The sequence below is a fragment of the Copadichromis virginalis genome, linkage group LG12 (genome assembly GCF_057382275.1).
Source record: "Copadichromis virginalis isolate Kocher_CV1m ecotype Utaka linkage group LG12, C_Virginalis_male_GT1.1, whole genome shotgun sequence".
NCBI classification, from domain to species: Eukaryota; Metazoa; Chordata; class Actinopteri; order Cichliformes; family Cichlidae; genus Copadichromis; species Copadichromis virginalis.
Genome location: NC_140629.1, coordinates 36,562,466 through 36,580,373, shown reverse-complemented (window position 1 = coordinate 36,580,373; position 17,908 = coordinate 36,562,466). Strand labels below are relative to the sequence as shown.

General features: G+C 39.6%; 1 protein-coding gene across 6 annotated transcripts in view; it reads right to left on the bottom strand.

Annotated features, from left to right (window-relative positions):
* eeig1a (estrogen-induced osteoclastogenesis regulator 1a) overlaps nucleotides 1–17,908 on the bottom strand; it is a 37,842-nt gene that overhangs the window by 15,237 nt on the left and 4,697 nt on the right. The window contains exons 1-2 of one of the 6 annotated variants that reach the window (XM_085476372.1): nucleotides 15,890–16,041; nucleotides 15,503–15,797 (exon numbers count right to left, since the gene is read on the bottom strand). The exons of 1 other annotated variant lie outside the window; for it this stretch is intronic. In XM_085476372.1, the coding sequence (XP_085332498.1) occupies nucleotides 15,503–15,645 (143 nt within the window). In that variant the 5' untranslated portion in view covers nucleotides 15,646–15,797; nucleotides 15,890–16,041. Of the gene's footprint in view, nucleotides 1–4,283; nucleotides 4,371–15,502; nucleotides 16,042–17,908 lie in introns of those variants that run through there. 4 more of the 6 variants (XM_085476373.1, XM_085476371.1, XM_085476374.1 and 1 more) reach the window with 4 other exon arrangements.

The window sequence follows — 17,908 nt, the reverse complement described above, 5'->3', positions numbered from 1 at the left end:
TTTTATTTATTTATTTTTTTTAATGCTTAAAAAGTTTGCAGATTTTGCCCCAAATAAAAAAAGTTTTGCTTCGGATTTCTTTTTGGGGGCTGTTACAGATTCTTCCACAGGTTTGCTCTCATCATCTTTTGTGTGTCATTTATAACAATTCTTATACATGTACTGAGCAAACAAACAGAATCTCCAGTCCGGCTTTGACAGTCACTAGTCATCTACCGTTATTAAAGCAAACACCCTGAAACATGAGTCAGTGAAGCATTCTGACACAGATGACTGATTTCACATAATACGCCTTTTTTGACATAGTGCCAAACGTTTGAAGCCAGTCCTGAGTTAATGTTTATTAATATAAACACACCATAAGTTACAATAAAGAACTTTAAATATAACCGTGAACATACACTCTGTGGACTTGGAGTTTTTAGAAAAGACACACATTCTGCAGAATGAGCAGGAACATTGTCGGATTACATTTCATGGGTTAAAAAAATTATAATTTTGATCATTTAACCAAGGGTTTGACAACATGAACATTTCTTTGTTCTCCCTCTGTGGGTTTCAATTGTAGTGAAACATCTTTCTGTTAATATTGGGGAGATCACAGTACGATAAAACACTTTATATCATCTGTCATTTTAATTTAACACCTCGTGATAAACTACTAAATCCAGATGTTTCCTAAGCACACATGGAAGTTTCTGCTGTGGAGTGATTATGCTTCTGACTTCAAGTTATTGCTTGTAAATGGGTACCGTCAAGGAAGAACACCCTGTAAAACCTTAGATGACCAACCAGCATTAATTAGCAGAAAGCTAGCTTATATGGCTAAATTGGCCTCTCTGTAAGAAATGTTTTGTTTACTTCCACATTTTGCATGCAATCAAATATGTATTTTAGCTAGGCTTCAATTCAGCCAACTGCTGTACAATGGGATCAGTAGGAAGTAGAATGGCTCTGCTTAAAGCAAGCAGTTTCCTTTAGGTTGAACGTGTCTAAACTTGTAAAACTTTTAGGTGTTTTCACAGGTTGTCTTTTCTTACCTCCACCAAAAATGAGGTAAGAAAATGTCTTTTTTGTTGATAAACGTCTTTTTTTTTTGGTATTTGAGTTAAAATTTACTGAGATGTGCCAGCAGTGTTTCGTTGCGAGTAGCAGTGTGTTATTTGCACCTAAATATAAATGTTTGGTGCTAAAGGAGAGACATCCAAAAAAAGCCAAAGTCAGGATGTTTCAAGTTGTTCTTAAATCTCTAAAATAGTATAGGGCATGCTCATTATGGGGGGACGAAAACACTACGTAAAGGTTAGTATTTATTATTGTGAAGTTATGAGAATCTACACTTTACTGTGAATCACCATCATCTTGTCAGCCAAACATTTCTGTTAAATACCATCCTGCTGAAAAGCCCCATAATTTGTGTAAATGTTCTGTCAATCAGGAGTGAAATGAGATGAAAAAAAAAAAAGAGTCATGTTTTTCTCCTTCTAAATGGCAAACAGCTCATTTTGGAAAGTCTGTAACAGCATGCTGAGAAGGAATAGATTAAATGGACAGCCAAATGTTTCTGGAGTCACTTAAACTGCGTGACGCCTCCTTAATCCCACCACATATAAATCACAGACACGGCGGGCTTCGTGATCAGCACTAATGAGCTCAATTTCTATTACAGCTCCTTTGGATTTAAAAGTTAGTGTGACAATACACCAAGTGTTTCCTCACCAATCCCACACAGCACCCTCGAACTGTACAGAGGAACATTTACACTCAAACAACTCCCAGTGACTGCTCAACACAGAAAACCAATACAACAAAAAAGAAAATGAATTAAGCTGCAGGATATTCATGAAACAGTACAAAAGTGACTCGAAAAAGTCTTTATTCCAACACTAAAGTAGCAAAACCAACAGAAGACCAGTGATGTGTGTTTGAAGTATCTTAGTTTTTCCTGTTACACTTTGTAGATGATCCCTACACGCTCAGCTCATCGAGTCAACTTCTGAATTACCGAGAATAAGTCTGTGAACACAAGCAGCTTTGCTTCCTTTGCTGGGTGGCTGGGCTCAGCATTAGCGGTAGGATGAGGAGCTCAGATATCCAGAGGGATCTTTAGAGTAGAGCTGCTGCTTCTATGAAACGAAAGGAGCTAGTTGAGGAAGTTTGATGATCTGGTTAGGAGACCAGGCACATCCAACTGGAAGAGACCCTGGGGAAGACCCAGAACCTGCTGGGTTGACATCTGGGTCTACTACCATGGGAACACCTTAGAATCCCCTTGGAGGAACTGGAAAGGCTGAGCGCGAAGAAGGATGTCTGGTATAATCTGCTTAGCCTGCTACCACCGCAACCAGACCTCAGATAAGATAATGGAGATGATGCATAGACAGATGGCTGGACAGGTGGATGGATTGATGGACGAACAAATGGATGTCTGTGTTGTCGTCAATTAGGTTTTTTGCAACATTTCCATTAGGCATAATTAACTCCAGAAAAATCAGTGATTACTTTTCTGAATTTACCCAAAGCGCAGCTACTCTCATGTGCTCTGCTGGTTTGTGAAGTCAAGTTTAAAACTGTCAAGATGAGCTTTCTCGCCATCTTGCCGGATAGATCCAACTGGAAAACCGAATGCTCATTGGCTAAAAACTTGTTAATCACAAATCATTAGCCCGAATAATCCTGTTTTAAAAAATATACTTCACCATCATTTCAAACGAGTGATTGACCACATAAACTCATCAGGTATTTACTAAGGTCTCATATGAAGGCCGTTATTCCCACAGACCTGTACAGGACTGGTCTTTTACCAACAATGGGTATCAGCCCCTGGTGGCCATTAAGAAAAGTGCAGCTTTAAAGCATTTGTGCACGGGATTCACTTTTCAGACCAGAAGCTACGTCCATCTTTTATAGTCCATGCTTAGCAGATGTTTTTGCATCAAACATAACTTACTTTGAAAAAACTTCATAGGGGAGAACAAACATGCCACCTTTAGTCTTCCACTTCTACACTTGGGTCACTTACATGTTAAATTAAAATCAAAAGGATTCATCATGTGTAGCCCATGAATATGCATAATGAATTTGCTTGCCCTCTTTAAGGAAACACTACTACACAAATTTATGGAAAACTGGCCTAAAAACATTGCTCTGGACCAGTCAGACAGTCAGATCAGGAGTTCAGTTAAAAATCTTTTTTTTTACTTTTAATTTCAGCCACTTCAGTGTACATGAGGTCGAGCTGTCTCAAACGACACGCACAGTGTCTATAGTTAGCAGCAGCTGCTCCTCACACTCCCATCCCCCCTTCATCTTTATTCATAGCTCTCCACGATGTGTTGTGTGATTTGTACCACTATCATCTTGTTTTTCCTTCTTCTTTTAATTCTTTTTCTCACAGTTAGCAAATGTTAAACAGCTGAGCCAGTTACACGTTTGCACGTTTACAATGAATTAAATACTATTCTGAGTACATTTTAGTCATATTATTCAGAGCTCTTGTCTTTTAACAGCAACTCATCCTACTACAGGGGAATGAACAGATCACACTTGCATATATAAAAGCATGTAATATGTGTTTTCTGTTTAAGATAATTTAAGAATTAAAAGTACTAAACAGTTTACATTTTTGCTTCTATGTTTTTTATTGCCCTAAACGGTGTTCTTTGGCTACATTTAAATTATTTATTCCTTGTTATTGTATTTATTAGCCTGGAAGTCTATTACAAAGAAGAGGCAGTATTACTCACATATAAAACCTGTTGTTTACGGCTTTATGGAGCTAAAATAATCAGACATCATGTGCTGGCTTATCCAAAGAAAGTTTGTTGCTTTTATTAAAATCAACATTTGAGTTTTTAACTTCTAAACAAATGACAAGAGAATCTATTGTAACTTACTACATGCACAACCCCCTCTTAAAACTTTAACCCTTCACCAAAGTCTAATTCCCAAACAGGCCATATAAAGAGGTGAAGGAAGGTAAAATGTTTTAATCTCTCTATCCCTGGAAACGAGTGAGGTTCCAAGAAGAGTCAAAACACAAGAACACACACACACACTTATCAGGACCCCACGCTTTTGGTCAGTCAGTGTGTAAGGTGGAGCGTTCCCAAACCACATTCCTCAGTCCAGATGGCTTTGTTCAGGCTCCATGGAAACCTCGCACTCAAATCCACCGACCGCTTTCCCAGCAGCTTGGAGGAGGAGGAGGCGGAGGAGCAGCTCACACCAACACTCGGCTTCACCCTGGTACATTTTTACAAGGTGTTTGTTTCTAATCTCACCTGCTGCCTTTGACTCTCTTCTGTTCCCTGTTTTCACTCTCACACTTTTCCTTTAATGCAGGAGGAGGCTGCCGTGAGTTTCTCCCCCATTACCCCAAATTCTGCAGAAGAGGTTTTAACAGAGTGCTTTCTGGCTCTGCTCACACCAGCTCTGGCTTCTGCTCTTTACATGTGCCTCGGCTGTCTGTAACGAAAACAACCTTGGAACAAAACCAAAGGAAACACTCCAAATCCCCATCCAGCAGCCGCCTCGTTTCAATTCTGATCTGACCCAGACATTTATTAAGACTGAGGTCTACGTACAGCTCGCACATGAGCCCTGAAATTAAAATCTGCAAAGGCTGCCCCTGTCACTCAACACTGACCTAAAAGGAAAAGGTCAACGTGTTGTATCAGGGGGTTTGATTCACCTCAGCTGGAAGAAGTTGGGAAAAAGAGTCAGCTGCAAATACAGGATTTTGTATGAACAAAAACCCAGCTTCAAACTTCAAACTCTTTGTGCTTATAAAATAAATATATGGTGAGAAAAGAAAACTGGAAAAATATACAGATTCCTGTTAAGGTGTGGCTCTGCAGCTTATCAGAATGTGGGATGGTTCCCAAAGGCTAACAAGGCAGAACTGGCTGGAGCATTAAAACATTAAAATACATAAAAGAATCAGAGAAGACAGAATACCTGTGATGCACGCAGTTAATTTTGTGCCAGCAGCAGCTTTCTGGCACCAACATCCCACTTTCTCTAGTGGAAAGTCCAGCATTGTGTTGGTGGAAAAGAAAAACAGTCGTTCAAAGTCAGAATAAACTGACTTTGTAGTTGTTCATTCAATTTATTTGGACGAATCTCATTTCTGGTCAGTTAGAGAGTCAGTCTACTGCTGATGATATTCACACCGTTAGTCACACTTTCAGTCTGAGTGCACCTCCTTTTACTGCTCCTCACTCACTTAGTCACTCGTGGAGAGACAAGTGATGTAAAACGACATCAATGTGGTTGATGACAACATGTTCGGTTACCATAAGTGCAGTGACAGCCTCAAAAGAAGTAACACACCAAACACAATGACAGGGAGAAAGCACCGTCACCTGAGCTTTTGCGTCATTTCAACTCCTTCTGATCACAGCTTGCAGTAAATTTCAAAACTGCTGCAAACCTACAAATACAAGTTGTTATTAAAGCTATACTGAAATACCTACAAACAGCTGCTGCTTTGTTGTTCACCTTATATGAACATTTATATAGAACAAAACAAAAAGAAAGAGTTTGATACTGAAACTGTCAAAAAAAACAAACAAACATTTAAGCTGTTGAAAGATGTTACAGCTATCAGCTGTCTTCATCCTAATCCATAATCTGTTATGTGAGACAGTATGTGGGTTAAAACTTTACCAATATATTTTGATCCCATTTGTTTGTAAGTAGGATTTAACAAAACCTTCAAGTTTAACCATGAGCCAAAAAAGGACTTATTTTTTCTGACAGACATCAGAATGTTGTAAAGAATACATTCTTTCTTACCAAGTATGTGCACTATCACACATCACAAAGGACACAGATTAAACATTTTCACTTACTAAAATAAACCTTATATAAACTGTTTTAGAGGCTTCAAAAACACTTGGTTTACCCCCCAAAAATGAAAGACTTCATGGGAGCAGCATTTCTGCGCTGTGCTGCGATTGCAGCTCAGTAAAAACAAGCTGCAGAGACAGAAGACAGATGCTGAAACTGCTCTCACCACAGCCGGACAGAGCTCACATAAACAGAGGACATGAAACCGCCTGTGAGGAAAAAAAAAAACTAAACGGAGGCCGTGACTGTGCCTGTCCTCTTCCAAGCGCTTGTCCTGCAGGCAACCCTTTCATCATCCGGTACGTTTGAACCAAATCACGAGTATTTATAAAAGAAATCTGCTCTGATCCAAGCATATTTTCCAGCAGCTGAAAACAAGCTGTCAAACTTCTACAACGAGCATCACTATCCACATTTAATTTACCATCGATCAAACTGAAAACACAGTTAGGTTTTCGTACAGGAGAACAGGTTTGAAGTCAAATAATGAAACCAAAACCAAAGAAGACCAACAGATTAAATAAAACGGTAACATCCTGGCTAGACTGGGAAGTATTAGTAAAGCATAAGATCTGCAAACTGAGTGACAAAAGCACAGGAGGACAGGAAGAGGACATAGGAAACGAGGTTAAAACTAAGAAGAGCAAATAAAGGATATGAAGTAACTCTTCAGAGTATTTTTGAGGAGATACAGTGGAGACAAAAACCGGAAACACAGCATGAGAAAAAGGGTGAGACAGGAACGCCTCGACATGAAAAATAACTTAATTTTTCAGTTTACAAATGAACTACAGGAAACAGATTTAAAACGTGCAACTTATAAAGAAAATAAATAAATAAACCACAGCTTGTACTGTTGTGCTGGTGGAAGTCTGTGAGGACTGGCTCATTACTGGTGGACATCGGCGGAAACTAGGCTGCGATGCACAGTTTTAACCCTTTTCAGCAGCACCCCCTGTTCTGTTGTCTTTATTAGGAACTATTTATCATTTATTTGGTGTTATTTTTGTTATCTGTGGTGGGCTAAGACAGCTCTATACAATCTTGTCAATGTTACACAAGTTTACATATCTTTTCTTATGTTTGTGTGCAACTGTGTTAATCCAGCCTGTCTTGAGCAGAACGCTGATCTTTTTCAGGTGAAAGCATTTTCTAAAACGCCAACTTCTTTTAAAATGTTAACACAGAAAGTCATCTTGGACAGTTTCCTTAAATTTTGACTATTTATTTACAGCCTGCTTCATCTCTGACAAACAGTTTTGTGGTGTCTCAGGGGTTCAAGCACCAGAATCTACGAATCACATCTGCTACTGCTGTTCGGAAACCCTTACATGATGAAAAATAAATCCATCACGGTGAGCTAAAGTTACAGGAACTGGAATCAGTTTTGTTCCGACCTTCTCTGAGCTGCCAAAAAACATTATTAAAACTGACATGGCTAGATTACTGGAGTTCATGTTCCTGCTCTTCAGACGTTCAGTTCTCTTGTAATGTGGGAAAACTGAGCCTAAATGACCCCTAGAGCAAAGACAATCTCTCCACTAACAATCATTAAAGTTGTGATTACACACTAAACTCAGCCTGCAAGACTGAGATATAAACTTGTGGCCTGTGATTTGAGTTGCCCCTCCACCGGACCTCACATGTGATGACTCAACATGTCGGCAGAGCGGGATCCTTATCGCTCATCCCGGCTGCGTGGCTCCGGGGGCCCGCGGCCGCACAAGAAACACAAACATTCAGGCAGGACCCCGGTCGGGTCGTATCGAGCGCTCAGATAAACAGCCAGACGGCAGAGTGCTGAGGAAGCAGACGGATCCTGCAGAGTCCACGGACGGGGACAGGAACGGGCGAGGAGTCAGAAAGCCACAGGGTCGATCCTCGCTGACGCCATCACCCTTTTAACAACCATTCGAGAACAAAAGTTACTTCCTCCAGCTGCTTTAACTTTTTTATCGTGTATTTTATTTTATTTATTTATTTTTTTTAAATACACCTACTGATCATCATCAGTATAAATGTGTCAGTGTTAGTCCAGCGGCTCATTTTTCTATTTTTCTTTATTATCTGTCATTATGTTCAAATTAAACACGACCAAAGTTTCACATAACAAGGTCAGCGCATGTACAAATAATCCCTGTGAGCCAAAACCTAAAGCTTAAAACAACTCTAAACAGACTATTCTGTCCTACTATTGGCTCTGTATGAGGGGACGTCCCAAATATGTTCATCTCCCCTCTGCCAATCAGAAGAAAGTCAGCTTACAGGGAGGGTGGCCTTAAAGGGGGGGGATCTAAAACGGCTCGTTTCAGACAGTGAAGGGAACTGAGGGGAAATGAGTAGAGCAAATGGTAACGTAGACTTCAAAGGTAGTAATTAAACAGCTCACATGTGGAACCCTTTGATGATTCAGTATTTCTTGGAAAATAATATGTTTAAATGGGAAGTTTATCAATTAAATGTCAAATTCATAGGTAGTTTGGCCCTGGTTACAGTGAAGTACAACATGCTCAGTTACAGCAAATAAGATAACCTTTATTAGTCCCACACGTGGGAAATTTGTTACATCAGTCCTACTCATTTTGCTCAATACTGAAAACATTATTTAACACAAATACAAATTAACTATAGAACCATCATATCATGTATTTCTATAATTAAGATTTAAACCAATCTATTTAATGAAAACGAGGCAAAAATGGTGGGAGACATGGAAGCAGGATTAGCGGATGGTTTTGACCATGACCCCTATCTTGCAAGGGCAAACTCCTGTTCCTGCCGGCTACAGTTTTCACCATGACCCCAACCGCCCCTTGCAGATGGAAGCAAAACAAAATACAACAGAGAACCCAGAAGACTAGCACCAGTGTAGGATGAAGACAGTGCAAGTACCTCTTCATTCTTCTAGGCAAACCTCACCACCCAAAAGTATCACTTTTATTCACATAACCTTGAGCTGGACTAAACGGTAAGCTTTTTTCAGGAAAAGAACGGCAAATGTCAGCATACCACTGCATTCACCTGTATCTGTAACTGTTTAGGTCAAACACCACCTGGAAAATCAACCTTCTTTTTGTAATGTCCAACTAACATCCTAAACCTAAAGCTTAAAACAATTATAAGACAGAGAAGAGTTATGCATTCTGTAAAACTGACGGCTATTTTTCCTTTCACTATTTGTCAGTTTAGGAGTAAAAAAGCAAACCAAACTGATAGTTCTTACATTTTAATGTCATAATAATTTGGCTGTAATTTGGATGCAATCATCAGCGGGTTTATATGCGGCTAAACACCACAGTCTGGGCTCTGGAATCTTAAACCCACAAGGGAAATCAAATCAACGAGCCTCTTCGGGGCCTTAACCTAACACTGGAGTCATTCTGACTATTGATAAAGTCGACTTTCTCGTCTCTTGTTGGTTGCAGTCAACTTTTGTGAAGCTCTGCTGTCACACATGTGTGATAATGAAAAAGGTCAGCTCTACAGTTGCAATCCCTAACAATCAGTTTCACAACAGGAAAGCCCTTGTATGGAGGAAGTTCACGTTGATTACCTGGTCAGATACCAGACCACCAACATCCAAAAACCCCCCCGCCACACCCCACGCGCCTCCCCTCACATCCCAGCAAAGCGCTAACCGCTGGAAAAGTGAGAGGAAAACAGGAAACAGCTGTTGAGGAGCGCCACGTCCCAGTCGTATTTCTCAACTCTCCTCGCAAACCCGCTCCTCTCTGGATGTCTTCCTTACGTTTTATTTTTTGTTTTGGACGTTCCCTTCTCTCTGTCACGTGGCACACATCTGTAGACTTAACAAAATAAGGGGCTCCAATATTCATCATGGTTGCACACTTGTGCATTAAAGCAGTGCAGGTACATTTTGGTGGGAATTTGCCAAAAGTGGTTTAAAACAGAGGTGGCTGGATGGTTTCCTGCTTGCGTTTCCACTGAACTCCCCTGCAGCTGCTTTCGCTCGAGCCAAAACTTTACAGATACAAAGAATGACTAAATGCCCCGTGATACAGTTTTATAAACTGTGTAGAAGAAATAAAACATTAAAGCACGGAGTGCAGAAGAAGTAGGGTGGCACACATTAACAGAGATGTTTGTGACTAAGAGAACAGATTCATCACTGAAGTCTACTTTGGATTCTCTTTACTGATATAAACTATTTATACAGTTAAAGCGGGCTACAATGCCTTTGATGTACTCATCATTATATGTTGGATTAGTCAGCAGTAGTGTTGGTGATGTGCGACAACTACTGCCCGGAAACTGCCATCTCCACCCAACGGATCATGATACTTCAACATCCTAAGAACTACATCCTGGAAGTACTGCTGGCAGCGCAACACAATACTGAGCCAGCAAGATACACTGAAGTGCAAGTGAGTAAATCAGTGCGAACATAATCCAAAGTATTAGTGGTCACATTAGGACTTTTATTTGTTATTAGGACATGTTAATGTTAGTCCCATATGTCCCCCCCCACACAGGGACAGAGAGCAGAGGGAAGTCCATATTGTTACTACACCAAAGTGCCATGAATATACACACACACACACACACACAGTACTTCTATGACAATTCATAATTGTCCCTCTGCTTTACATCTTCCAAGAGCTCTGGCCTGTGAGCATCCAGTCAAAGCTAACAATTACATTAGTCACATTGAGTTGGATTTATAGAAGTTTGTTAAATCTAATTTACAACACAATTTCCGTGCAGAAATGTAACTACATGTCATTTCCTCCTTCTGGAATGACTGAATAAGAAGCGGACCAGTTGCAACACTGGCACTTAGCTCAAATGAAAATGCTGGCTAACTGTGTTGCCTGTTGCACAGGCTATACCATAGGCGCTATACAGACTGAACACAGAAGTGTAAATTAAACTTAAAACAAAAACAAGATTTTATTCTTAATAAGAACAAGATCCAGGGAAAAGTCGGCCAGGTACAACTGGCATAACTATGCAGTCATAAAAAGTGATCACACTTTCTTCAGAGTCTCAAATCGCTGCAGAAGTCCTGTGTTTTTCTTAGAAACACAGAAACACTCTCCATCTCCTGCTGCTTATCTATCAGGAATGGTCACAGCAGGGCCAGAGAAATACATCAAGGGCTGATGTGTTTGTGTTTTCACACTGGTGTCAGGCAGTGGTGAAATATCAGGAGCAGCATGGATTAAAAGAATCAGCTTGAATGTCCAAAATGTAAACTTTGAACCGTAAGAATCAGAGCTGATAAAGCCTGCAAACTCCTGCAGCATGTTCTTCTGCCAAATCAAGACGGAGACCATCTGGTTTCTATAGCTCTACAGAGTGAAAACACATTCTCCACAAGCAGTCCAACACACTCGACGCAGTGGACACTCTCGAATGCTGATAACCTCCCAGATAGCTATACTTTCTAAAAAATACTTTGAGTAATCTTTAGCCTTCTTTATATTCACATGGCCTAAAAAAGTGAGCACCAAAGAAAAATCAAATTCGAACGAGTCTTTGTTGGTTTTCAATACAAAACCATTTGGAAAGATTTATAAGAGGAAAAAAGGGATTGGGTGATTACGGGCTTCTTGGGGCTGATTGCACATTCCTTTTTGGGATCTACATGAAGGCAGGACAACTGGAGGAACGTTTCACTCGATTAGCAAAACAATCTGAAAGGGATTTACTGTATTACTTTTATAAAAATATACTCGTTGCAGTGTAATTACCCCTCGATACAAAGATAAATGCAGAACGCTAAACTCCCAAAAAAGGTTATAACTAAAGTACAACTCTGTTTTCTGTTTCCCTGAACTCTTTCAAGCCGTTTCTAGCTCAGTTTCTAAGAAGTCCGTGCATGCATGACGAGTTTATGTGTTATATCACTGTGATACATCTCTGAACAGACTAGTTCAACCAAGCGGGGGGGGTCCAAGTTATTCCACCAATAGCTAGACTTTAAAGCTCATGTTTAACAGTCTCCTTAGACAATGCAAAGTCTTGAAGTGATTCACAATTTTCTTCTTAGCTCTGCACAGTTTGCTCCAGGGAGGGTGCAGCTACATATCTCCAAACTGAAACTATCCAAGTAAGTCCCGAAACAACCACAAAGCTGGCAACAATTACTGCACCCGTTAAAAATAATTACCAATTTAATATTTTGGTATAAACATTAACCCACTTTGTGGCATTAGAGAGAGTTCAGACTGAGAGTAACCCCTGCAAAAACACTCCTTTATTAGTTTCAGTTGCTCCAATGTGTTACACAGCAGGTATGCAGACATTAGGGGGGCTCTGGAGAAAACACAAGGTTATTAAGCAGAAAAGTTAAACCCTTTGCTTAAACCTGAGCAACATCCACCTGCAAGGCACTGCTGTGGTCATTCAGACTAATGTAAAAGCCACCATAACAGCATTAACAAACCGCACAGATATTTGAAACCACAGGGCAGTCTTTTACCACCAGATGAGATTTAAAATCCATGATATAATAAATTTTTCTTCATAGTACTCAGTCGCCTTTAATACCACCCCAGCAGGGAAGCACCGCCTACAAGACTCCAAATATATTATGTTTGTCTTTTCTAGTGTGGAAATTGACTTGATAACCCCAGTTAGTGTCATCCGTCACTGCTCTTCAGACAAAATACAACATTTAAAGACGCCACACAACCCCCCTCAAAAAAAATACAAAAAAAAAAAAAACCTCAGCCTTGAGCGAGTCTGATTTTGCACAGTTAAAAAAAACAAAAAAACAAAACACAGTTAACACTTTGTTTCTCGGCTCATGTTTCCAAAGGAGAGCGTTGGTTGGTTGCAAGCTAGCATCGGCTAAAACAGTGATGACACATAGACAGGAGGGCGACTGCTCTGGTTACCCATTTACCTCAGTAAACACTTTCTAGAGTATTTTATGGCTTCAGTAAAAAGTTTCCAATTGTACTAAATAAAAAGCCCTGACACGCTGCTCTGAGAGCTAGACAGTCACATTTGCAGCATGTGATCCCCTCTGTGCTTCCAACAGCGCAGTCCCCTGGACACGTTCGCTGTTAATCCCACCCCAACTGTCCCCAACCTTCAACAAGGTGGGGCCTTGCATACAAAGACCAGGCTTGTCAGATCTATGACATAACCCTAATCTAATGTCCGCCGTGGAGGGAGCCTCCCTGTGCCACGGTTGTTGTCCCCTCCTCTGAGAGAGCCCTTGTTTTCAGTCACAGAGATGATAACTGATCCCAGGGAAGGACTGAGCTGTTATATAACCACCCGAGATGAGAGTGACCTCTGAGGGCACAGAGGGCTCAGACATTGCCGTCCTTGCTCCAGGGGACATGAGCCGAGAGAAAGGGAAAGGGGAGGCATTTAGTTCGCTTTTTTCCTCAGCAGAGGGGAGCTTTAGTTTGACAGATAAACATTTTAGTGAGAGCTGCAATCCTCTGAAGGCAGAAAATAAAAACAATGGATCTCCCTGAACCTCAGAGACCTCTGTGTTTATATTACAACACAAAACTGGCAAAAGTCAGTGGATTCCACTAGAGTAGCTTTTGCTTCTTGTTATACATCACGTTTCCAGTTTCATCAGCTTTTGCACAAGCGTTTCTCAAATTTGAGGCTCAATAAAGCTGTCTCAGAAGGTAGAGTGGCTTGTCTACCAATCAGAAGTTCAGTGGTTTGATCCGCGACTCCTCTAGTCTCATGTTCAAGTATCATTGGCCAAGATGCTGAACCGTACAGTTCCCCCTTATGCATCCACTGGACTCCAAGTTCTTGAGTGTTAGGTTAAGAGCACCATTAACGTTAAATTAAAAGCACTATAATATCACTGCCATTTACCAGATAACCTAAACTTTTTCTGTTTCAATATTTAATACAATCAAACTCAGTACACCTATGCAGATGGCCATAAATCTGATTTTATTGATCTAACTAAAGATTCCCACAGCGTTACTATTGAGGACTTATTTTAGAAATGACCTGGGTGAGGAAATTATATCTACAAATGATTTTAAAAGCATCATCAGGAGACGTTGATGTTTTTTTCTGGTGAAACCACTAGTGTTTTGTTGTGTGTATTTGTATATAGTATATCACATTAGAGATCTTTTATTTCATGTTTTATTTGTTGCATTTTCATGTTTTTTTTAAAGCTCGTATGGCTACTGCCTTGGCCAGGCCACCCTTAAGATTTGAAATCAGTGGGAGTTGCTGTTTAAATCATGAGAAATGAATAAAAATGTTCTTATGTTTTGATCACTTGCTGTCACTGTCTGTTGTTTTTAAATGTGTTGTAATTGAATTTACTAACATGTTCTCCAAAGTAACTAGGTTTTGGGCTCTGACCGCAGAGGTTTGCTCCCTCCGTGAGATTATCTGCTCCTCACAGAAGTCCCAAACCGCTTTCCCCGCCACACTGATGAAAGGTAAGAAAACGGAAACATCTGCAGACAAGAAACCTGATCAAGATGATCCCGATCTGTCTGTGTGTTTACTTTCCCCTCTGTGAGCTCCTCTCACACACTCAGTCTGCAGTGATGCTACGTGCAAACAGGGAGGCTGAGTGGGTAGATGAAGAGGATGACCTGCTTTTTAAGTACGCACAGGAACCCCCCCCCTCCCACCCCACATACACATGTGTCAGCTGTGGGATTTGAAGTTCAGCAGGCCTGTATGTACATGAGGTCCAAACAGGGTGAGGAAACATCCCAGTAATAGAAGAAAAAGAGGCAGAGTATTTCAACCAGTGAAATAGGAAAGCAGATCTGGAAAATTGTGGTCTCATCGTTGGATCTGATAAACAGGTTAAAAGCACTTCAGAGATCCTCCGCCAATAAAGCACTTAGCTGACTAACAGCGTAGTGCCTCATATTGTTTTACACAATGAGGTCAGTTCAGTAAGCCAGTCTGTAAGAAGGAGAGAGAAGCAGGAGGGTCTTAAACTGACTTCAGACAGTCACTGTATCCATTCAACCTCCAACAAGTGTGAAACACTGAAGCAAAGACCTTGTGTGTCCTTCGCCTGATCTCATCTAGAAAATCAGGAACGAGGAAGGAAAAACAGATGAAAGTTATGAACGTTATCAAGGTCAGAAGAAGAAAATCTGAAGTTATGTGACGCAAATGAGAAGATGAAAAGCCCAAAAATCAGAGTTATCTTCCCCGTCTCATCCCCGACACAGCTGAAAGAGCTGGTACACCAAGATTATCTGACCAGTATGAGCTGGTTTTAGAGGTGCTGCTGCTGTGTTTAGTCTGGCAGCCCAGTGCAGCAGAGGTGCCAATGCAGATACACAGATAGACCACTTAACATGGCAACACCCAGCGTTTAAATCTGACTCATGGAGCGAGCTGGTGCAACACAAACAGAGCAGAAACAGGTTTAAAAACAACACAGGGAATAACAGAGACTGCTAAGATGCAAACTTTTGCATCTTTATCCCAAAAATCAACCACCGAATCTGTACTAAATAATATACTAATATACCCTGCATACATTTTAGACACACTGCAGTAATTGCAAGCTCAGATGTACAGATGCACTTTAGTCTACAGATGCACTTTAACCTCCCGTAACTGCTTCCAAACTGTATGAGACCACAACATGGTACTTTAAACAATGTTTTGCATGTGTGAAGAAACGTTTAAGGTTGTTTTCAGGAGTATTTACCTGGAAGAAGTAGCGACAAAATCTCCATCCAGCAGCCGGAGCTTGCAGAAGAGGACGCCGTTGACAAAAGGCACCGCGGTGAGCTCCTCCAGGGTAAGATGGGTCTGAAACTTGAATTTCTTCTTTTTCACGAAGAACGCCATAGTTTAAAAGACTCTCAAAGCTATCAAAAATAACGGGGGAAAACACGGTAAACGGTAAAAAACAAGGCTGTGCTAAAGTAAACGTGCCGACTTGGTGTTTTCAGTGTGTTTTCATTAGAACTCTTGTTCAGGACGTGATTCACCGCAGATATCTGAAAACAAATTAAGCGTTTCGTTCAAAGATGTCCGTAAAAGTGGGAAAAAAAACTTGAGGTGTTTGGTTAAAAGTAATGAAAAAACCCACCTGGGGACATTTTGGGTCCTCTGGCTTTCACCAGCCGCGGTTCAACAACACGGAATGACGAAAAAAGACATTTCAGCTTGCTTTTCTCTTTTGAGTACGGAGAGGAGGAACCTACAGCTAGCAGCATCAAGCTGACGAGAGTATGCTGCGAAATATCCGGTTTTTACCTTTCAGAATAAATTCTAAACCATGTTTGTCAGGCAAAGATGCATTAATTTCTTTTTCTGTCGGCAGCCAAACTATATACAAACTTAAGATAAAATAAGTATTTTTTATCGTATTATTTTAATGTATATTAATATGTAAATAAAATAAATAAATACATTTGTGATTATCAAAAGAAACATTCTACTGGAATTAATGTTTAATATTAAGATTTTTTTTTAAAGTGTTCATAAATTGGAAAAAAAAAGAAAAAAATTACTCAGTAACTGAACCACTGACTAATCATTTAAACAAATAATTATACATTAATACCAGCTCTAATTGTTCAACTTGTGTGAGTAACAGTTAAGGAAAGTACAATGTAAAAGCAGAGATTAAAGTTTACTTTAAAATAAGCCGAATAATGTTTTCTTGTTGTTGTAATGAAATAGATGATTGATGGTTTTTCAGAAATGTTTTAAAGTGATTTTTAATTTAAAAAAAAACTATAAAACTTGCAAATTTATGTGCAATTTTAAAAATGAATTCATGTGATTGCTAATAACAATTTTACATTATAATAAATTCACAACACTCATTCAGATGTTCAAACTTAATCAAGATACTATTCAAACACTAACTAGCTAGGTTTGTGGTTTCTACTTTAAAAATATATATAACTGATATAAAGTTAAACGAATATAGATGTAATAGATTTATTTGGGCGCTTGAACACGAAACATTTTATCTGTGGAAGACTTTTTAAAGGTGAGTCATGGCACTTCCGGTGCTACACTGGTTCAAGCTGATGAACTTGCCTAAAGTTTTTGGACTTTCATTCATGCCAGTCATGCTGTAGCGTTCAACGTGAAACAGCGCCACCGTGCGGTACAAACCGCCACAGTGATGCTACCTTCAGGGACTTGGAATCCAAAAACTCAAAACTTACCAACTTTACGCGGAAGATTTTAATGAATTCAAATTGAATTTGTTAAATATAAGTTGCATTTTTTTTCCTTGTGTCTGTTTTTATTAGTTATACACCAGTTAGCACCTGATAATTTTACATGGATTGAAAGTACCTGATAATATTTCCCCCAAACCTGCAAATAGCACACATTAATAAAGAAAGAATAAATAAATTTATATAAATATTAATTTATTTTTACATTTAAAAAATCAATACATTTAAAAAAAATAGATTTGTGCAACTTAATTTGTTTCATTATTTTCAGTGATTTCATAACCCATCTGGGTTTTATAAATTTTTATAAATTCCTTTGGTTGGATGGGTTCACAGCACCGCTGCTCAGACTTCACTTTAAGCAGATTTTGCAGATTTAGCTGTAAGTGGCAAAAACCTAATAATAACCACTGAACCATGAACATCCAGGGATCAAAACTTTTCTTTTTAGAAATACATTAATATTTTGGAAATAAAATTTACGCAGTCTTTCTCCTTTTTCACCTTAGTTCTGCATTTTTCCTTCAGACACTGTGACCAAAAGAAGAAAACTTGATGACATCATGAATCATTTTTACAGCTCACTGATTTATTTATTTAATCCGTACTCTCTAAAACCTTTGGAAAGTTTAAATAAAGTTGACCAAGTTTAACCTCCTCTTCCTCGGCATGCATTTTTAATTTCTCCTTGATATTTGGGCTGATTAGGCTGATATGTGAACGCCAGGTCGTAGGAGGTTTCAATCAAGTTCGCACAAAGATTTGTTGGGTTGTTGTTTTCGGTTTATTTGAAGATGTGTCATATCAAAGTCAGGACTTACTTGCCTGCTAATGTGTCTGCATGGGCGCACTTCAGGCTGCAGGTCAACATATCCTGTTTTAAACAGGATATGTTGACATTAAACAGGCTG